Source organism: Bos indicus, chromosome 2, assembly GCF_029378745.1.
Source record: "Bos indicus isolate NIAB-ARS_2022 breed Sahiwal x Tharparkar chromosome 2, NIAB-ARS_B.indTharparkar_mat_pri_1.0, whole genome shotgun sequence".
NCBI lineage: Eukaryota > Metazoa > Chordata > Mammalia > Artiodactyla > Bovidae > Bos > Bos indicus.
This window is the reverse complement of record NC_091761.1, coordinates 90,620,978-90,643,294: the sequence shown is the minus strand read 5'-3', so window position 1 is coordinate 90,643,294 and position 22,317 is coordinate 90,620,978. Positions and strand designations below refer to the sequence as shown.

The window sequence follows — 22,317 nt, the reverse complement described above, 5'->3', positions numbered from 1 at the left end:
TGTAAAATGGGATAATGCTACCTAGTTCTTAGATTCGCTTTGTGAGTTAAATGAGTTCTTGCATGTAAAATTTACAACAGAGCCTAGCACAGAACAATTGTTCATTCATGTTAGCAATTGTGATTATTTATATCCTTTTCCATTTCCCTTTTCTGCTCCAATATTTTTGTTTCTTACCCTCATCCCCTGAAATGTGCACTGCTTCCTACATGCACCAGCCAAAAATGAATGAAGTGCCCCGTGACTAGGCAGGAAGTGCAGAGATGAAAAGTATAGACTGAGTTGAACAGCCTGTGTGCTTTTCTTGATTTGAGCTTTCCATCCTTTGATGTACAATCCTGAGATTTGAGTCTTTCTGCGAGGCAGCCCCTAAGAGTCTGGCAGCTGCCACCTCAGCAAGCAGAAGGTCTATCTAGGGAGAGCTGTTAACACTGAACATTTGCAAGAAAAGATGTAGTATGAGGGGCAAGGACTGGTCTGGGAGTCAGAAAGTCTAGAGTGTCCCCATCAGTCTCATGCAGAAGCAGACTGAGTTATAATTTCTGTGAGTCTTGAAAAGGATGGACTAGAAAGTGGGCCTTGGGGATGACAGTGCCTTTCCTTCTATAATATGGTGCCAAAATTGCTGAATGAAAACGTGTAACAGGAAAGCACTGTGGACACTAAATACACACACAAAAATTGTAAAATCCCTCACTTGCAGCTTCTAGAGGCTCCATAAATATGTTCTTGTCTTATTTACATAGCAGTTATCAATTTACCATATACGTTGCCTGGACAAGGCTTTATCTGTTTTGTTTGTTGATGTATCTCAAAGGCCCAGAAAGTGCCAGACACACAGTAGGTAGTGGATGCTCATTATGAGTTGAATGAATGAATAGTGCTAATGACGATATCGCATCCCAGGAAGCATCAACCATAATTCTTCAAGCCCTAAGGGAAGAACTAAAGTGTTGCTAAGGAAAAGAAGAGCATAGTTTCATTAACATAAGTGTTTGGGGATGAATTGTGTTTCTCTGAAATTCATATGTTGAAGAACACCCTCAGTATCCTAGAATGTGACTGTGTTTGGAGACAGGATATTTAAAGAGGTAAAATGAAGTTGTTTGAATGGTCTATAAGCCAATACGACTGATGTCTTTAAACAAGAGGAGATTAGGACACTGACGTGTAGAGGAAAGATCACGTAAAGACACAGAGAGAAGACGGCTATCTACGAGCCATGAGAAGACCTCAGAATAAATCAACTCTGCTGACACCTTAAGTTTGGACTTTTGGCTTCCAGAATTGTGAGAAAATAAATTTCCATTGTTTAAACCACCCAGACTGTGGTACATTGTTTTGGTGGCATATGATGAATAATGAATCAAAGTAATTATTTTGAATACTTCTAGGAAAATCTTTAGGTTTGCTTCCCAGAACCATTCTCTTCTTCTAAGTTTGCCTTTTTGAAACACTCCTCTCCTCCCTACTCTGAGTTCCTATGGCTCCAGGCTGGGAAAATCAGTGTCTTCCATTCCTCTGGCCATGGTGATTTCATTTGTGCATGGCCATGTGACTCAAGCTAGGCCAGTGATTTAGAAAACAGAAGCTCATGGCTATCTTGAAACCATGGGGAAAGAGCCTATCTAAGAGGAAACAGGAAAGAAAAACCCAGCCATGGAGAGAGACAGATTTGGGGCATACGTGACTCGGAATCAAAGCCCCACCTGGCAGAGCTGGGACTGGGACCACTCAAAGCAGCTGGAACCTAAGAACTCTGGACCAGTGAGGTTAGGAGGGTGACCCACGTGAACTTGGAAGTCCCTGCCAGTCTACAGCACTGGAAAGTGCTCCCATCATGAGCCCCACGAGTGTTTGACGTCTTCACCTTTGTTTCTATCTTTCTTAGTCACCACTTCTTATCAAGGACCTGGGATCTTGTTTTTTGAGGGTAGTATGAAGGACCTGAGATGCTTCCAGGCCAAGACTTGCTTTGTTCCTGATCAGTTTATTTCACTCCAAGGTCATTTATTTCTTGTTCATTCACCTCTGAGGGGGGCAAATAATGGGGAGAAAGAGGCTCTTAAGTCAGAGGATTGTGGGATGAGAAGGGGATCCACTTATGGAGCATTTAGGAAGCCTCTTCCATGAGCCAGTTGCTGTTAGATGCCAGGGCAGGAGGGCGTATTGCAAAGATGGACAAGTGCCATCCCCACCACAGGAACTCTCAGTACCCTTAGCTGAATTGAAGCTGAGCTTGGGAAAGTAATGAACTCCTAGTGAAAACAGGGTCAGACATCCAGAAGAGGATTGGCAGTTGCCTTCTAAATAGTTAACTCAAGAGTTAGCCTTCTCTATAGTAGGATTATCAGCTCTGCCCATTTACAATGGTAAAACAGTAACAATTATTGTAACAACTGTCAAGATAAAATGAGTTATATTTACCTGTTTTATGAGTGGTTCAAGGTTATCCTTTCTCCTCTCTCTTCCCTGTCCTCCACCAACCAAACCAGACACCCAACTGATTTGTCCCCGATGGCTGCCTGTGATTACTGTCCTAATTTGTTCTATCTTCCTCTGCTACAAGCTGCCTATTTTCTGTCCCTTCTGATAAAGCAGGAACTCTGAGGGACTTCTGAAGCTGTTTTTTTGTACCATGCAGAAGTGTATTAACTGGAATCCCTGTGTATGTGTCTATAAAACCCCTCGTCTTCTCAGTGTGAGATCACCTTCAGGAACGGCGTCATGTCGAGGTGCAGCTTGCGCGTGTAAAATTCTTTTCTGTTTGAACATATCAGCCCTTTATTTATACAACTTTGAGGCTCTCCTGTCTTCTGAGCTGCTGCCTCCAAGGACTGCTGGGCTCCCTGTGAAGAGAAGCAGAAAGCCCAGCATTCATAGGAATGATATACAGTGTGACAAGAGCTAGTCTGAATCCCCAAATATTTATAGAAAGCAATTCTTCATCGTTGGAACACTAATAGTAACACCTATTTTTACCATGGAAGAGACAAGGGACTCATATGTGTGGAGGATAACTTGAGTCTGGTTATGAATTCACACCTGGAGTCAGCATGATGGGAAAGTGGGAAAAGGCACCTTACTGTATTGCCGGGTAGGAGTCACTTTATATAATCCTCCTAATGGCTCTGTGAGGCATATATTGCTAGCCCCATTTTGCAGATGAGGAACTGGAGGCTCTTGGAGGTTAAGTAACTTGCCCAAAGTCACACAGCAGGTAAATACAGAGCCGAAATCATGGACTGCCCCGAACTTTTTTTTTTTTTTTCTGAACTCCTTTTTTTGATGAGATTTTTTTGCTACTTCTACAGCTTCCATGAACAGTTATTAAATCTGCCTTGCAGCAAACACAGTTATATCAAGACTTCAGTTTATCTCCAAATTTAAAATGTATTTGATGTGTTAGAAAGAGTGATTTGAACAAATCTAGCAGAGAGGGAAGGAAGAATGGGCTGGTGGAGGTGTCCGGGGGCTTTTCTGATCTCCTATGGCCACAACATGCAAATGTTGTCACCCCACAGAGCATGACAAAGCATATCCTGAACTTGCTTGCCAGCCCACGCTCCGTACTGCAACCCAGGTGCTTTTTCCGGATGCAAACTGGACCACATCATTCTTCTGCTTAAGACCTTCAAAGGCCTTCCCTTCAGGATGAAGGCCAACCCGCTTAGAAGGTTTACATGACTCTTCTTGCCTGGCTCTGGACTATCTTTCCTGTCTCATTCAGTCATTCAACAAATACTTATTGTGTACTTGTTCTATGCCCAGGAGAAAGCATGCGGCAGTGCAAGAAGCAGACAGAGGCTTCACTCTCATGAAAACTGCACATCCATTCCACTGAGAGGGATGAGGTAACAAGCAAATAGGTGGAACATCAGTTACATCTGAAGGTTACTCGTGATATGGAGAAAAATAAAGCAGAGAGGGGAGTGAGGAGCAGCTGGGGAAGGTGATGGAGGTTGCAATTTTAAGTAGTCAAGGACCGCCCCCCCCCACCCCCACAACCCCTACAAGAAAGCAGTGTTTGAGCAAACTCTGAAGGAGGCGAGGGGAATTTTGGTGGGGCTCTCTGTAGGAACCATTGACCTCACCGTGGGAAGAGCAAGTTCAGAGGGCTGCCGTCAGCTCCGACCTTTCAGTTCCGGGAGCAAGGCTGCCCACATGCTCCCCATCTCTGGGGAACACACCCCTCCCTTTTAACTCCTCCTCATCCTTTGGGTCTGGCTCATCTGTGCCTCCCGTGACATCTCAAAGAACACAGCTCTTCCCACCGTGCCCAGAGAGACGCTCATGCATGTGCAGCCACCTTTTCCTCCCCACCAGACTGACTATAAGCTCCACGAGGGCTGGAAACCATGGCTGTCCTGTTCCCAGGTACCTGCCGTGCCCTGCACAGGGTCAGGAAATGAATACACACTTGCTACATACTGGCCAAACAAAACAAATATCGTATATTAGCACGTATATGTGGCATCTAGAAAAATAGTACAGAAGAACATTTTTGCAAAGCAGAAATAGAGACACAGACATAGAGAACAACCGTATAGACACCAAGGGAGGAGAGGGGGTGGTGAGATAAATTGGGATATTAAGATTTATATATATATATACACATATATGGAGAAGGAAATGGCAACCCACTCCAGTGTTCTTGCCTGGAGAATTCCAGGGATGGGGGAGCCTGGTGGGCTGCCGTCTATGGGGTCGCACAGAGTCGGACACGACTGAAGTGACTTAGCAGCAGCAGCAGCAGCAGCTTACACATATATACACTATACATAAAATACATACATAGGGCTTCCCTGGTGGCTTAGCTGGTAAAGAATCCGCTTGCAATGTGGGAGACCTGGGTTTGATCCCTGGGTTGGGAAGATCCCCTGGAGAAGGGAAAGGCTATCCACTCCAGTATTCTGGCCTGGAGAATTCCATAGACTGTGTACATGAGGTCACAAAGAGTCGGACACAACTGAGCGACTTTCACTTCACTTCATGTACAAAATAGGTAACTAATGAGAACCTACCACACGGGGAGAAAAAGAAGGTACAATCTGTAGGACATAAATTAACCTTAAAATGCATTCCAATATACATTAGGTGCAAACAAATACAGTTTGATTCCACTCATACAAGGTACCTAGAATAGACACATTCATTGAGTCAGAAACTACATCGGTAGATGCCAGGGGCTGGGGAGTAGGGGCGTGGGGTTGGGGATAGGGAGTTAGTGTTTAATGGGTCAGAGTTTCAGTTTAGGAGAGGTGAAAAATTTGGGAGATGGATGATGGTGAGACCTCCACAACAATGTGAAAGTTCTTAATGCCACTGAACTGTACAGTTAAATATGGTTAAAATAAGTATATTTTATATTATATAACTTTCACCACCATAAAAAAGCATGGGAAAAAAAAAGAGTAATGATAACATTGTGCACAAGCTACATGTTATGGCCCAACTTGGTTGGGGAGGGCAAGAGAGACATCCAGGGAGCACGTGCTGACCTCGAGGACTGTCCTCTGCGTAGGACTGGGTTCCTCATTCCCAGAGGAAAGTGACGTGCTATTTTTCAGGGCTGATTTCCTGGGGTCACATACATTAGTGTGCTATGAGATCACCCTGGGTGTGGATTTGATCATTTCCATATTTTCTAGGAGACTAACTCTTGGATGGCTGTCTCTGGGCATAGCTCTCCCTTCCATCACATTTGTATTACTTTTAAGTGTTAATGATGAATTAACAGTGAATCCCCATAAGCAGCCATCATTCTGATGAACATCCACACCCTTTTCCTTTGTTTTGAAATGGGGCTAGAGATAAAGATTTTTCTGGACAAATACATACGCATTTTTTTTTTTTTTGTCATTTCAGTTATATATCTGATTAGCTTCTCCAAGTGAGACCTCCCCTCCCTGTTTCTAGATCAAATGAAAGCATGTGGTCCAAAAAAGAATCAAACAAAGCATTTGAAGCTTTCTAGCTTCCAAAACCATACATGAGTCACTGGGTGGAATAATAGAAATCAGACAACACTGATTTTGAGGGAAGTTTCTTCATGATCGTCAAGAGAAGATTTTGTGTTAGGTTGGAGGACAAAAGACACAGCCAAGACTCGATCCAATGGCTGGAATTATTTTAACTCCTTATGTGGTGCTCAGATTAAAGAGTAGGGAGTTGAGAGACTTTGAGAAGTCTCTCCGAATCACTTAGCTTATAAATCATTTGATAAAACAAGCTTCTTGACTGTATGGCTCATCTCCCTAAGGTTCAGGGGCCATCAATTCTAGCTTGATGGAATGTTTCCAGTGAGACTCTACAGTCACTGGAATGTGCAGTACTGTTTTTTAACATTTATTTATTTTTTGGCTGCACTGGGCCTTAGCTGCTGCACGCAGGCTTTCTCTAGTTTCGGAGAGCGGGGGCTCCTCTCTAGTTGGGGTGTAAGGGCTTCTCTTGTCGTGGAGCATAGGCTCTAGGTGCGTGGGCTGCACATGGGCTTAGTTGCTTCACGGCACGTGGAATCTTCCTGGACCAGAGCTCAAACCTGTGTTCTTTACACTGGAAGATGATTCTTATCCACTGTGCCACCAGGGAAGTCCACACAGCACTGTTTTCGCTTATTACGTTCAAGTATTCTAACAAATACATTATAAAGCAAGGGGGTTTGGGAGGTGAGAGGAAAGAAGATTAAATACATAAATAGGATTCTGGAAAGTAGTGGTAAGAGGAAAAGGAAAGCTATGCATTGGGGTGGTTTTTCATTTCACTTTATTCATTTGCTGTTTTTCAGTTGCTAAATAAAGTCTGGCGCTTTGTGACCCCGTGGACTGCAGCCCCTTTGCTTCCCTGTCCTTCACCATCTCCTGGAGCTTGCTCAAACTCATGTCGATTGAGTCAGTGATGCCACCCAACCATTTCATCCTCTGTTGCCACCTTCTCCTCCTGCCCTCAATCTTTCCCGGCGTCAGGGGCTTTTCCAATGGGTTGGCTCCTTGCATCAGATGGCCAAAGTATTGGAACTTCAGCTTCAGCATCAGTCCTTCCAATAAATATTCAGGGTTGATTTCCTTTAGGATTGATTGGTTTGATCTTCTTGCTGTCCAAGGGACTCTAGAGAGTCTTCTCTAGTACCACAGTTTGAAAACTTTATTCATTTAACTGTTATTTATTGAGTGATACTGTGTGTGCCAGAAAAACACATAAACGAGCAGAGTGATTTTAGATGGTGATAAATCTATGAAGACAATGAAATGGTGATAGGATGGAGGTTGGTGGGGGAGGAGTGGGGTTTTCCTCTGGGTGATCAGGGATGACCTCTCTGGGGAAGTGACATTTGAGCAGAGAGCTGGGTGACAGGAAGCCAGTCCTGGAAGGATCTATCTTTGGCAGTCAGCATAGCCTGTATCTGATTATTTGGAGGGATTCTTTGGAAAGGAGAGTTCCTGATATCCAGGCCTGTTCAGCCCCAGCCTTCTGACTCCATCCGGACCTTGTGAGGCACCCGTCTGTTTTCTGGGTGGTAGAGTCACACGCTAGGCTCTTAAAGATCGCAGAATAAATAGTCACAGGGTGTCAAGGTCTCAGGGAGTAGAGGGGAGGAGAAAACACAAATTGAGAGAAGGAAAACAGGGCAAGTAGAAGAAAGCAGAGATGCCTGAAGCTTTTTTTTTTAATGTGTCTGCTTCAGTGAGAATGATTATAAAACTGAGGCAAGGGTGAAATGTTGAGCAGAAAATCAAAACCCATTCCTTCACCTGTATTGTACTGTAAATACTTTAATATTATTATGTTCTGCTAAAAACCCCAGGAAGCCTTTCTCTTCAGGAAATGAAATAATAAAGATTAATGAGCTAATTTGGTAAAGCTGATTTGAATTGCACAGAAGCCATTGTGTTAAGTGCTTGGCATTTAAGAATTTATCTGACATTTAAAAGGAGATGACTGTTAATGAATTCAAGAGCTAATCTTATGCTCTGACAGACTGAGCCATGGAAAATCCAGGATTATTATCACGCTGTAAACATAATGGGAGTCACTTGAAAGCCAGAACAAAAGACAGCTATTGGCTGTGTACAAATATCAATTTGCACACACATATAAAGTAGGAAAACCAACAAAGGACGTCCATCAAATAAAATAAATATCATTTCCTTTCTTACTCTGGGATTATAATATCTGAGCTACAAACTCAAGGTGAAACCCTCTCTTGGATAATTTTCCTTCCTCCTTTCAAGTTGTTTTTCGAAGGCTCACGACCATGGGCTGCAGCCACCGGAACGTCTTATGTTAAGAAGGGAAGGAGATTCTAATACAACCAGCTAGACTGTCCCGCCCCCCATAGGTCCCACAGAGCCACACAGATTCGGATCTGTTGCGGGTGTCTCTTCACTTCTCCCACTCCTTTCTAACTGGGGTCCCCCATCTCTGTAGCTGCAGCTTCATGGCTCCAAGAGGAGCTATTGTCCCACATTAAGGAGGCTGCAACACTCTGGCTGTCTCACCGCCTCCCACGCAGTTCACAACTTCAGTTCTGCCTGAGAGCAAGCTGCCAAGAGTCTCTGGGAACCTGTGGGCCAGCTGGGCTGGAGAAGGAAAACAGAAGGAAGGAGGGCCTTTGTAGGCAAGATCTGAAATATGCTACACACCCCAGCATTATCTTAGTGCATGGAGAGCGGGGTCGGGAGGCCTTTGCTGAAACCCTTATGTGGTCTATCAAGTTGTCACATCAAACCTCTCTGCACACTGGGCGTTTGTCCCCTCCTGTGAGCAAACAAAAGGAAAAGAGTCAGAGGCTCCTTTGGACCACCAGGCCCCCTCCTTGGCCGAGAGTCTGTCCCTCCGCTTCCCTGGAAGGTGGGGGTGGGAGGTGGCTCTGAATCCCAGTGGGGATGAGTAAGTCACTGGGGATGGGGACCAAATCCTGGAAAAGGTCACTCCTGCCTGGAGTTATGAGCAGAAGGGCCTGGCGAGTTCCCCTGCACTCGGCCTTCTCAGGCTCTTTCTTGCCCTTGGCAGCCTGTGGAGCTATTCTAAAAGCAGGCAGTAGGAATGGGGACACAGGTGGGGCTGAGCGGGGCTCCCCATGGCTGGACCGCCTGGGGAGGGATCTGAGCCCTGTATACACTGTCAACTCAGGGTGACGCGGAGGGAACCAGCCGTGTAAGGCCAGCACTCGGCCTTCCCAAGTCCCACTCTGAGACCTTGTCTGTCTAGGTTTCCCTGGCCTGGAAGATGGGGAGACCTTCGGTCTTCAGGAGGCCAGAGGAAACACCAGGATCTCAATTCAACAACCCGGCCTGCGAGACGTCCCTGGTGGTGGTCCGATGGTTAAGACTCTGCATTTCCACTGCAGGGGGTGAGGGTTCGATTCCTGGTTGGGGAACAAAGATCCCACATGGTGTGTGGCCAGACCCCTGCCCCCAAAGCCCCTAAACAACCCTGTCTGCCTGCACAGCCTCTTTCTGAGGAGCACATGGGACCCCAAATGACAGCGTGGTTCCACCCTCCACAAGTCTGCTCAGTGGTCCATGTGCCTGTGACCTGTAGTCATCCTGCCCATCTGGGCCACTTGACATCCTGGCCCTCTTTTTACATCCTCAAGGCAATTTGTGCTGGGGAAACAGGCCGAGTGGACAGTGTTTTAGAAGTTCTCCACAAGGAGGTGTGGTGGAGGTACAGTTTTGTTCGAGGCCAGAGAAGAGCTTTCTTGTTCCCTGCCTGTCTTCATTCACTTTATCCTCACTTCTGTGGAAGGAGATTTTACATCTTCCTAAGCATTTAAGGGCTTCCCAGGTGGTACAGTGGTAAAAAAAAAAAAAAAAAAATTCACCTGCCCATGCAGGAAATACAAGAGACTCCGGTTCGATCCCTGGGTTGGGAAGATCCCCTGGAGTAGGAAATGGCAACCTGCTCCAGTATTTTTGCCTGGAAAATTCCACGGACAGAGGAGCCTGGCAGGCTCCATGGGGTCTCGAGGAGCTGGACACAACCGAGCACACAAGCATTTACAAATTAGCCTGATAGCCAGTAAACATTAGACCAGGAAGAGAAACACAGTGATGTCTAGATTAGTTTCTGGGAGAGACTGGTGGTGCCTTTGTTGTCAACTCGTTAAGCTTTCTGTGCCTCAGATTCCGTACCTCAGTTCTCAAGGAGCTTTGGAATAATCAAACACAGGACACTTGAATTCCAAAGCTTCGACTATCTGGAAGAAAATCTTATCCAGGAGTTCTAATTGATATTGTCCTCAGTTTAATTAAGTGCTTTGTTGACACAACAGAATCATTGTTTATCTGGCTTAGCAGGGGTTGGAGGAGAAAAAATTTAAGCCAAAATAGTGATCTCTTCTGCTCCAAGGGAGATGGAAACTAGCTTTTTCTGTGAGGGCGTGTCTGGCCATATTCAGGCTGGAACTCTGCCTGTATTTGAGACATGACATATTCTATTTTAGACTTAGATGGGGAGATGGGAGGTGGAGGGTTGTGGGGCAGGCAATCTGAAGAAGTCCCGAGCTCCTTCTAACCCCAAACTTTAACCCCGACTGTGTGCCTTCTGTGTTATGTTGACTGTGGTGTGTCTTTTCCAACCTAGCAGCTGGGAGACAGGGGATCTCAACTGGCAAACTGATTTCATTGTAAAAAATGAAACTTTCACTAAAAAAGAAATGTTACCTGTGGTGATTTGATTTCCACGTGGATCCATTAAAAACTTATTTAACCCATAATTTAGCTAGGCTGAGGAGCTGAACTAATCTAGTAATGCTGGTACAGCACGGGGCTGGGAGAAGAGAAAGACATCCTTCCTTTTCTTTCCTGCCCCCTTCCCCTCCACTGCCCTCCTGACCTCTGACCTCTCAATGTTTCTGGGCAGCCACCTTCTGGGGGAGCTGGGGCACTGCTGGATACAGGATCCCTCACCCCCCTACAAAATCTCTGCTTCCCCTTTCCCCTGGCATTCTGCTGTGCTCCCTTAGGTGCAGGTGCTAAGTCGCTTCAGTCGTGTCCGACTCTGTGCGACCCCATAGATGGCAGCCCGCCAGGCTTCCCCGTCCCTGGGATTCTCCAGGCAAGAATACTGGAGTGGGTTGCCATTTCCTTCTCCACCCTTAGGTGCAGGGGGGGAGAACAAATAAATAGCAATCCACAATGGGATAGGAGAAACCCAAAGGGAAGTGCAACAGGTAGGATTACATAAAGGAATGAAACAAAAAATTCCAGACGGTATGGAGGATACTTGCAGGGCCTTGGGGGCTGAAGGTGGGTGGAGTGGGTAAGCCATAGTTGGATTGACTCATAGTCCTTTAGGTTATTCCTGCCATTCAAACTTCTCCTTTTCCACATATGAACACTTAGATTGCTTACAAGCTCCAAATTCAGCTTTATAGCAGTTTTCAAGCAGAGAACAAGGGCTTAGAGTAATAATTACTATTGTAATTTATCAGGATTGCCTAGTGACAACATTGTGCTAATCCTTTTCCATATGTTGTTTCATCTAATCCTTGTCACGACCCCATGAGGGAACTACCACTGTCCTTTAATTTTTTTTTTTCCACGCTGTGCAGAATATGGAATCAGGGAGCAAACCCGCGCCCCCTGCATTGGAAGCACAAAGTCTTAACCACCCAGCCATCAGGAAGATCTGTCATTTTCCTTTATAGATGAGGAAATTGAGCCTCAGAGAGGTTAAGTAACCCCCCTGAAGTCACAGTCAGTACAGAAGAAGCTGGGATCTAAAATCAGCTTTGTTGTTGTTGAGTCAATAAGTTGTGTCCAACTCTTTGTGACTCCATAGACTGCAGCACGCCAGGCTTCCCTGTCCTTCCCCATCTCCCAGAGTTTGCTCAAACTCATGTCCATTGAGTCGATGATGCCATCCAACCATCTCATCCTTCTCTTCCTGCCTTCAATCTTTCCCAGCATCAGGGTCTTTTCCAATGAGTCAGCTCTTCGAATCAGGTGGCCAGAGTATTGGAGCTTCAGCTTCAGCATCAGTCCCTCCAATGGGTATTCAGGGTTGATTTCCTTTAAGATTGACTGGTTGGATCTCCTTGCTGTCTAAGCATCAAAAGCAGCTTTGAGGGATTCCCAAACCAGAAGGCCTTTTGGCAACTGCAGGTTGCGTGTTAAATGGGGCCGTGTCTGTCATGACATCTGTTTCCTCATCTGTAAAATGGGGACAATAACTGCACTTATCTCATAGGGCTGTTGTAAGGATTAAGGGAGATAATCCTAAACTCTGCATATAGTAAACCTTAAAAACGCTGGCTGCTATGACCATTTTAAAAGTCCCTCTTGATAACGGAGAGATAATTGTTGAAGGCTATGACAGGTACATTGGAGTAGGAAATGGCAACCCACTCTAGTATTCTTGCCTGGAAAACTCCATGCACAGTGGAGCTGGGTGGGCTACAGTCCATGGGGTTGCAAGGAGTTGGATATGACTAAGCACGAATGCATGCAGGCATGATAGGTACATGGAGGTTTGTTACACTGTTCTCTCTACTTTTGTCTGCATTTGAAATTTTCCATAATAAAAATAAAAAAGAAAATCAGACACATATTGTGTCTGTCACACTAGTAGCCAACATATCAATAAATACAGAATTATTGGAATAAATAATAGCTGCAGTGAAAATTCAACAAACAAAAGCCTCAGTTTGGTAATTAAAAATAAATCCCTCTCAGTAAATTATCCTTACATTGTCAACAGAGTTTTTGGGCTGACAAAGTAATCCTGTGGGTAAGACTGAACTAGAAGATGAAGTTTGCTTAGATTTTAAAAAACAAAAAACACAAAACCCTTTGAATCAAGTTTCCTAACCAAAGCCATTTACAAAACCAGGGAGAAAGAAAGCAGGAAGGAAAAGAGAGGGGCTGGCTGGGGTGGGGAGGAAGAGCACGGAGCTCCGGAAATGCTGTGCCATGCTATCAGAAATGAGAAGCAGAAGGTGAGCAGTAAAGTGTGCTTTTCTGGATGGGGAGATGCAGATGGTTAATTCTCCCAGGCATTCCTGCTAGGTCCAATCTCACTCCTCAGCCTCAAAAAGACTCTAAGAAGTATGTCTAGTGACATCTCCAATGTGCACAAGAACAAAAGTTTTCAGAGCATGAAATGCCAAATCATGGCAACCAACGGCAGCAAGTATTCTGAGATGGTGTGAGTTATTAGAGAAATGGGAGCTGAACTTCCATATCATTTCCTTGGAAATAAAACAAGTGCAACCTGGGACTTCCCTGGTGGTCCAGCGGCTAAGACTCAGTGCCTCCAATGGTAGGGGCCTGGGTTTGATCCCTGGTTGGGGAACTAAAAGAATTTGCATGCTGTAACTAAAGATCCTGCATGCCACAATGCATGAAGATCCTGAATGCTGCAACTAAGACCTGGTACAGCCAAAGCCAAATGAAATACAGCAATAAGTATTAAAAAACCTGCAATCTCTGAATCCTATTTAGAGGCTTTTCCCATCTAGGACATGGACCTTAATGTCCGTAAGAGATTTATTTGTCAATTTTTCTTTTTTTGAGGAGGTAGCATATGCCAAGAACTGTCCTAAACATGTGAGATGTGAGGGTGAGTAGAGCAGAATAAAAAAAAAAAAAAAAGTCTGTCTTTAAAGAGTAGTAGCTTGTTCTCTAAGATGACAGCTAAAAAGTCCAACAAAAGGCAGGCTATGGTTCAGAAGGACACTGAAACAAAAGGTTATCTATGTACCCTTGCACAAAAACTTAGTGTGTCTACAGGTGTTCTTTTTTTCTCCTGAAAGAGGAAGGCTGAAAGGGGATATGAACACCATCTGTGAAACCACCAAGGAAGCAGATGGGGTAAACACAGGTTTATTCAACCTAAATCCTTAGTGCGCTAGAATTACAGGCTGCTCTTTGAAATCTGAAAGAGGTAAATTTAGGACATACAAGATCAAATATGAATTTATACTGTCATACATTCATGAAATCTGAACTCAAGAAGACAGTATAGGTTGAAATAGAAGTGGCTTTGTGAAATGGGAAAAAGAGACATAATTCTTGTTTAACAGCATTTTTAGGATACTACCGAAGTTCTAATCCCCACAAAGCAACACAACAAAACCCAAGCTAAAGCAAGTGAGAAAGGATGTTTGCTCTCCCTAACAAAGGGAGAGAAAAGACAATGTCAAAACTGGTGAGATGGTTTCTTTCTTATTTTAAACAGAGACACAGTGATTCTTGGAGAATCTAATAAAGTTTGAGCTTGTACTCTGATACTCTTTTAACTGACAACCTTTCTGTCCTGACAACTCCATAAATCAGTGGGCTCAGGGCCTGTCTAGACTCCAGCTTAAAAAGATGGATCTGGATGATTAGAGTTTGATACTTTGAGATCCAGACTTTTCAGAAAAATAGGTGAATTCGTTGCCTCCCCAAAGTCTAGGATCAGAGGGATAAAATGCCGACAAGGGCTTGAGATCCTTAAGAGGAGAATTTTCATGGTCCTATCTAATAATCTAATGAAAACCTAATTAATGTTAAAGAACTTCAACTAACAGTAGTTAATAATGGCACTACAGTGTTGACCCTTGTTTCACTTGCTGTATATTTGCTGTTTACTGTGACTCCTGATCATTTTAAGCTAGGTTTGAATAAAACCAGCTCTGCTCATAGTTCCACTTTTCCTCCTTACAGCGAGAATTTTGAAAAAATAGAAAAGAAAGAAAAACAATAAAAAACCAGGAAGATAAAATAAAAATAAAAAAACTCAACCCAACATATTCATAATTTCAAACAAGTATGCCTGTGCTCTTTTGCATGTATTATTTGCAAGTCTTTAAAGTAATTTTTTTAATATAGTTGCAGTCATAGTTGACATCACTTTGATTTCCACTTTTAAAATGAAATTGGTAGTTCTCAACGTGGAGTTGGGGCTGGGGTGTGTGTAATTTTCACCTTCCATGGGGCCGTTTGGCAAAGACTGGAGACGCTGTCACCGAAGAGTGGGTTGCGCTACGGGCACCTCGTGGGTGCAGGCCAGGGGTGCTGCTCAGCATCCTGCGATGCCCAGGAAAGCTCCCTGCAACAAGGACTATCGGGCTCAAAGTGCTGAAGTTGAGAAACCCTGTGTTAAACCTTTTGTACTAAATCACATTTCTAGGATGAACAAGCCTCATTTTTTTTAATGCCGGAATTAAACCCTTCACAATTAATTGAATCGTTTCTCTGACTGTTTCCAGTTTTTCTCTAGGACATCCTCACTCGATTTCCCCCCCCCTGCTGAGTTATTTCCTTAGGATAAATCCCCAAAAGTCAGAAATACTGAATCAATGGGTATGAATATTTTTTCATGTTATACAAGTTATACTGCCATTTTCCCTTACAAGTGGTTTGAATCAAATTACAACCCGCCAGAAGTGTTTAAGTGTACCAGTTTTGCCAAAAACTCAACAGTACTGGGTGTTATCATTAAAAAAAGGTGAGAGGAGGCACATATCTCAGATATAAAATTGTACCTCCAGTTTGCCTCAATTTGAATTTAAATTGCTACTCAGAAATGAATATTGTTTCCATATGTTTTCTATTACTATCATTTTTGATATGAATTATTTATGTCTTTTGCTTATTTTTCTAATTGGTTTTGTTTTCTTCTTCTTTTTAAAAAAGATTTACTTATTTTTTTTGGCTGCTCTGGGTCTTTGTTGCTGCATACAGACTTTCCGGACCTACTCTCTAGTTGCGGTTCTCGGGCTCCTCTCATTGTGGCAGCTTCTCTTGTTGCGGAGTGCAGGCTCTAGGGCACTCAGGCTTCAATAGCTGGGGCTCACAGACTTATATGCTCTGTGGCATGTGGGATCTTCTGGGACCAGGAATTGAAACTGCGTCCCCTGCATTGGCAGGCAGATTCTTAACCAATAGACCACCAGAGAAGCCCAATGTTTTTCTTTTAAAATTGAATGTGATCTTTACCAAGCATAGATAGTAATACTGCTGTAGTTACTGCAATTATAATTATTTTTCTTACTTTTTAAAGAAAGTTTTACTTTCTCCCCTCTCAAGATAGATATGTTAACCCTTCCTTATAGAATTTTAATTTACACTTTTAATAATCTTTTTAGATTCTGCTCACCTCACCCAACCTTTGGCCTCTTACATAGAGAGGCCCTGGGGAAGAGGAAAATCTCTAGTGATTGAGGTCAGCCACCGAGGTAAGAGCAGTGCTTCGTTTCTGATGGTATCCCAGGAACTAATTTCCCTTAATCAAATGAAATGCCTTAGGAGGAGCCACAAGGCAGAAAGGAAAATATATGTGAAGAAGAATACCAAATTCTGTGAGGAGTTTGAAGGACCTGCATTAAAAAAAGGGCACCATACCTTTAGGACTTCAGAACTGGAAATGTTCCACATGCAGCTATTAATATGCAAAAAATGCCTTCATAAATACTTGATTCTGTTCACAGTGGGGAAGCAGCTCATTTGAAAGAGGAAATGGGAGCTTGGAGTTGAAACATATCTGCTTGTCTCCTTTTTCTTTTTTTCATTTCTCATCTCCGAATTTCCTCTTGTAGGCTTCTTCCCCACCCTTTCCCCACTAAACCACCTCCTTCAATTCCTAGGAAGTGGTTGACGTCGGTTGCTACTCCTCTCTATTTATGGATTTACCGCCTAGGCCCTGATTCTCGGCCAGGTGCGGAAGAGCTGCCGTCCTGTGTGCTAGAGGCAAGAGCTCTCGTGACTCCTTATCCCCACAGCGTCCACTGCCTCTTCGGAAACGCACAGCGGAGGTTTTAAAATCCAACCACTAGGGGGCACCAGAGGCAGCCTCCAGAACTGGGTAAATCCAGGAACCCAGGCACGTCCTGCAAAGCGCTGTCTGGCTTTCTCACCCGCCCGTCAGAAATTCTTTTCCAAATCGAGGTGTGTGACTTCTCATTTAAAGCATGGCGATGCCAAAAGATTCCTCTCAGCACACTGATATAAAAGTCAAAGTATCTTGTGTGACTGAACTCCTAATATGGTCAGATCCCAGTGGTGGGAGGGGGCGGGGTGGAGGGGGGAGTGGAGGTGGGAGTGGGGATTCATGGAAAGGAAAGAAGAGCAGAAACTGCTGGCGCTGATAAAGATCAATTTTGTGTGATACCCTAGCCTGCTTCAGAGAGGGAAGGCGACACTGGAAGGAATCTACTACGTTTGTCAGTGGCCCATCAAGGTACATAACTGAAATCCGCTGGGCAGAAATTTGTTTCTAAATCCTTTCCAGATGCTTTATAGTAAACATGAAATTAGCCATTTACATGGAGTAGGTTGAGGAAGTAGTTAAAGTTGAAGTCAGTGATTAATCTAATAAAGAGCCATTAGCCTCAAGAAGTAAGGGGGTGAGGAAGGCATGGAAGGCACCTCCCCCTCTCAGACCTTACCCCCATTTTCTCTGGGTTTGGAGGCTGGTGAGACTTCCTAGACATTTCCTCGATGGCTTTCCTTTCTGGTACTACTTCTCAAGGAAGCAAGACTACTGCAACTTGAACAAACCAACAGGTTCTGGTGGGAACAACTCCCGTCCTTTCACAAAGCGAGGATGCGGGCAAGTCTCAGAGTGAGTGGATTTGCCAGAGCCTCACAGAGGAAACCCAGGATTAGAGTTGAAGACCCTGGGTCTGGTGTTCCTTTTTCTGGCTGCAAGGTTAATAATTCAGTTTAGGATTTAATTTGACGTGGCTGAGCCACTCTTATTGCAGGTGATATGAGGTCTCCTGGAATATAATGATGGGGCTGTGTGAATTTGGAGTACATGAGGTATTTGCAAGGCCTCTGGAGTCATGGAATTATTGAAATACAGCATATTTTCCTCAGTCACAGTCTCTCTTGAAGAAAACCTTTCACATTCCATATAAAGGGTATCTTCAAAACAGGCATATTAAAAAAAATGCAAATGTTGGTTGTGTGGCTCCTTAGTAGCAGGAAGGGTCGACTCAGTTGTGTTTTAGCTCAGGGGAGGCCTGACCCAGGCCTGGGGTCCTAACACCGAGAGTTCAGGTCCTTCCTCAGAACCAACTAGGCACACACAGGGAAACAAAGTTACTTTTATTATTACTGTGTTTTAATGAGTGTGAGGGAAGAGGAGAAAGCCAGGAAGTTGGAGATAAGGGAGAAATAGAGGCCATGTTGGTTCATCTCTCAACCACCAGCACCCGCCCCAGCCCCCCGCAGGGAGAGCCCCGGGCTGTGCTGCGTCTGCTGAGACCCGCAAAGTTCTAGGAAATACCCTGAGTTGTCTCTCTAGAGTGAATCTCAAGGCAGTGCCAGCTTCAAATCTTTAATTTTAAGGAACCAATTTATAAATATTTGTAAACATATGTCCTCGAATCACTAATAAGTATTTTTTTAAAATTTTATTTATTTATTTGGCTGCTCTGGGTCTTAGTTGTAGCATGTGGGATCTAGCTCCCTGACCAGGGATCGAACCTGGGCCCCCGGCACTGGGAGCTCAGAGTCTTAGCCACTGGACCACCAGGGAAGTCCCACTAATAAGTATTCTTAATCCACCCGGATAAAGCATTTTTCTCCTTTCTTCACAGTCTCCTTGCATTTTTTTCTTAGTTGCTATTTTTTCTCTCCCCATTGGGAATGAAAATTAGAGTAGGAAAAAAACGGGCCCATTGGCGCAAAGTCTTAGTCCCCACTGCCTCCATGGAGGATGCCTTTCTGTGTTTCCCTGTTCCCTTCTGACTTTGCAGAAGTCAGGGAAAGGCCTCTTCAGCTTATTCGCGCTTATGAAGAGCCAGACAAAACAGTCCAAGTTGAGTTAAGACATTCCAAGTCTATGAGTTAAGGAACCTCTGTGATTTTATAGTCTGCTTGTCTCATTTAATTGATGAAGCAAATGAGGCCCAGAGAGGTGAAGAATCTCACCCAGGGTCACACAGCAAGCAGGGACAAGAACCTCAAAGTCCCGACTACCAGTCACTTGCTCATGCAGAATCAATACTGTACCTGATTCTCTGGCTTTTGAGTCAAAGGTGAAGTCTCATTAAGATTCATATGAAGATCTGTTCTGGATTCAGTGTTTACTATGATGAAAATCAGAGAGAAAAGGGTCAAGGTTGTCAGATATAGGTCTCATGAATTTTTATGTATACAATACACCTACATACCTAGTTCATATGTGTAAGACTATAAATGTACACATGCTTATGGCATTCATATTTACTTACCAAATAACACATGTAACCTCTATAGGCACAGTCTAAATGCTCCATTTAATAAAGTGTTATAGAGCTTATATTCAAATTTCTAGTTTTCTTGTTTTGGTTGCTCTTTAAAAGAACAAAAGTAAATTCTTTGTGCTACTAAAATTCAGATAAAGCTGAAATTAAAAAGGAAATATTGATGGAAAAAAATCTGCTGATACTGTTGAATATAAATTTTGTATGATCCAACTTCACTGAAGTAGGAAAATGCTTCTGCAACCTTCCAGATAGAGAGATCAGAGCCTTCCCTTTTCCTCATTATGTGGAGGGGCAATAGGAGAGGTGGAAACACAAGCAAACAAAGGCAAAGGTCAAAACGGGGCTGGTGGGAGGGGACTAACAGAAATCTTGCCGCTCACCCAGAAGCAGGCACATACGGACAACCACATGGGCTGGCGTGTAACCTTCACGACTCCCCTCCATGGTCGTGCTGTCATACTCGCTATAGGTGTGGAAGCTGAGGCTCAAAAGATAAAGTAATCCACCCAAGGGTGTGCAACTAGTGAGGTTTTGAGTAAGGATTTGAGTCCAAGACTGCCAGACTCAAACTTCATGCTGTTAGAGGATAGGATTTATTTTGTTTTTCTTTTTTTCCCCTAAGAAAGTAAATTTCATGTCTGTAAAGGAATGTTTATTTGAGGAACAGATTCAGCTAAGTGCATGGCTCCTCTGAAAAGGATTTTAGTCTCTTGTACTGGACTAGTGTCCAACACAAAGTTCTTTACATACTTGCTACTCCTAAGTAGTTCTGTGATGAGTCTGGCCGTATGCAATTCTGCATCTTTGCCTCTTTGACCTGAAGCCTCTATTCTTTCTTTGTGGGCTGACTTTCCCTTTCCCTTTTCTGTTGTTTCTCAGCTGTTCTATCTTGCTGGAAAATGGCTTCTGCACAGATTGAAAACATTTGTTATTTGAGATAACTAGGGAAACTGAGGCCCAGAGAGTGATTTCATGTGATTGGCTCAAGGCCATACCTTGAAAGAGTGCGAGACCAGAACTTGAACCCAGACCTCCTGACTTAGTATCTCCTACTTTTCCCCTCCACTTCACACCTCCTCCTGTTAGCCTCACTTGATCTTGCCACATCACAGCTGTTTGGCCCTGATCCATCCTCTGGACAAATCCAGCCCAACAAAATTGCGTTGCAATGAGGTTCACTTGACCGTGGCTTGGAAGGAACCATGAGTCTCTTAGAAAAGAAACTTATAAATTCTAATGCATAAGGAAAGTTCTTGCAACACCAGGAGAATGAATCAGTCAGCCAGAGTTCAAGAAATGTAAACACGTTTTTAGATAGGAGACTGAAAAATTGCTTAAGACTTCTCCATCTCTTGGGTCAAGACCCTGGTAATTTACTGAGGTCCAAGCTGTCAAGGAGGAGACACAACTCAAATTGCATTCCTGGGAGATAGAGCAATGGGGGTGGTAACACTTCCTCTCTGAACCATGTGGCAGGATCTGCCCCTCTTATCAAGCTGAAGAAACTGACTAACCCATCAACCATTGCAGGCAGCTGGGTGTGAATACAGGCACAGTTTTTTCCCATTATTCCTGAGCTGGTGTGTACATTCACAGACCACACACTACACAACTTCCAGGCCTGCCTGAAACTGGGAGCTCAGAGTCTTTTTGTGGTGACCATTTCTGCCACTAAAGAGATAAACAAAAAACACACCCTTCCCCTGCTGCCCACCATTGGGCCCAAGTAGACTTTCAAATGCTAGCATTAATCTAGCGGCAGGCTTTTAGCAAGGAGATAGCATTCCTGCCAGATAATCGGGCAATTTCAAAGATGACCCTTGCTAGGTGGGGTCTCATGCCAAACCTCTTTTGCCTTCTTCAAATCATGGGATCCTTCAGCAAGCACTCAAAACTTGAAAAGCAGTAAAGAGCATCTGATACTAGCATGCAATATAGATGCCTTAAAATTTCACTCAATTTCGAGAGTAGAATGGAAATATATACTATATGCTACCATAGGTAAAACAGATGAAAGTGAGTGAAAGTGTTAGTTGCACAGTCATGTCCGACTCTTTGCAACCTTATGAATGATAGCCTGCCAGCCTTCTCTGTTCATGGGGATGCTCTATGCAAGCATACTGGAGTGGGTTGCCATGCCCTCCTCCAGGGGACCTTCCCAACCAGGGATCCAACTCACATCTCTTATGTCTACTGTATTGGCAAGCGGGTTCTTTACTGGGAAGCCCTGGATATATGTATACCTATGCCTGATTCGTGTTGATGTATGGCAGAAACCAACACCATATTGTAAAGCAATTATCCTTCAATTACAAATAAAAATAAATTAAAAATTTCCTTCAATTTCAATCTATGTTATTGTTGTTGCTGTTCAACCTATGTTGCTGCTGCTAAGTCCCTTCAGTTGTGTCTGACTCTGTGTGACCCCATAGACGTCAGCCCACCAGGCTCCACCATCCCTGGGATTCTCCAGGCAAGAACACTGGAGTGGGTTGTCATTTCCTTCTCCAATGCATGAAAGTGAAAAGTGAGAGTGAAGTTGCTCAGTCATGTCCGACTCTTAGCGACCCTATGGACTGCTGCCCACCAGGCTCCTCCAACCTTGGGATTTTCCAGGCAAGAGTACTGGTGCCATTGCCTTCTCAACCTATGCTGGCCATGTTTAATTCCCAAGTTGTTGTTTATTGTTTTAAATAAAAATGAAACATGGCTATATTTATTCTGATTGTTTCAGAATACTTATTTCTCTTGGTATAGGATGCTCATCTGATATCAAAATAGAGACTGAAAGTCACCTTATCAGGCAGAGTGGGCCACCTGATTCCTTCCCAGTTGTGTGTCAGTTCTTGTGAGAGAATGTCAGACCTGCAGGCTCCAAAGGGGTCAAATGCTTGGTGGGTACAAGGGCAGGAGCTATCAAAAGTGCTGGCGGGAGCCTCTTAAATTATGCATAGCGTCTTTTTCCATCATGCTGTTCCTGAGGCGTGAGTACCCTTTGACCACTAATGTTCACTCACAGAACTGCCCCCATAACTTGCAGTGGTTCATCATTGAGGGGATGTACGAAGATCATGGCATCCGGTCCCATCACTTCATGGGAAATAGATGGGGAAACAGTGGAAACAGTGTCA

General features: G+C 44.0%; 1 protein-coding gene across 5 annotated transcripts in view; it reads right to left on the bottom strand.

The window, feature by feature from the left end:
• The window catches only part of KIAA2012 (KIAA2012 ortholog), a 126,146-nt gene that overhangs the window by 49,727 nt on the left and 54,102 nt on the right, over positions 1-22,317 (bottom strand). For all 5 annotated transcript variants that reach the window (XM_070770257.1, XM_070770263.1, XM_070770265.1 and 2 more), the window contains 2 exons: positions 18,951-19,027; positions 2,712-2,849 (listed from right to left, as the gene is read on the bottom strand). In XM_070770257.1, the coding sequence (XP_070626358.1) occupies positions 2,712-2,849; positions 18,951-19,027 (215 nt within the window). The remainder of the gene's footprint in view (positions 1-2,711; positions 2,850-18,950; positions 19,028-22,317) is intronic.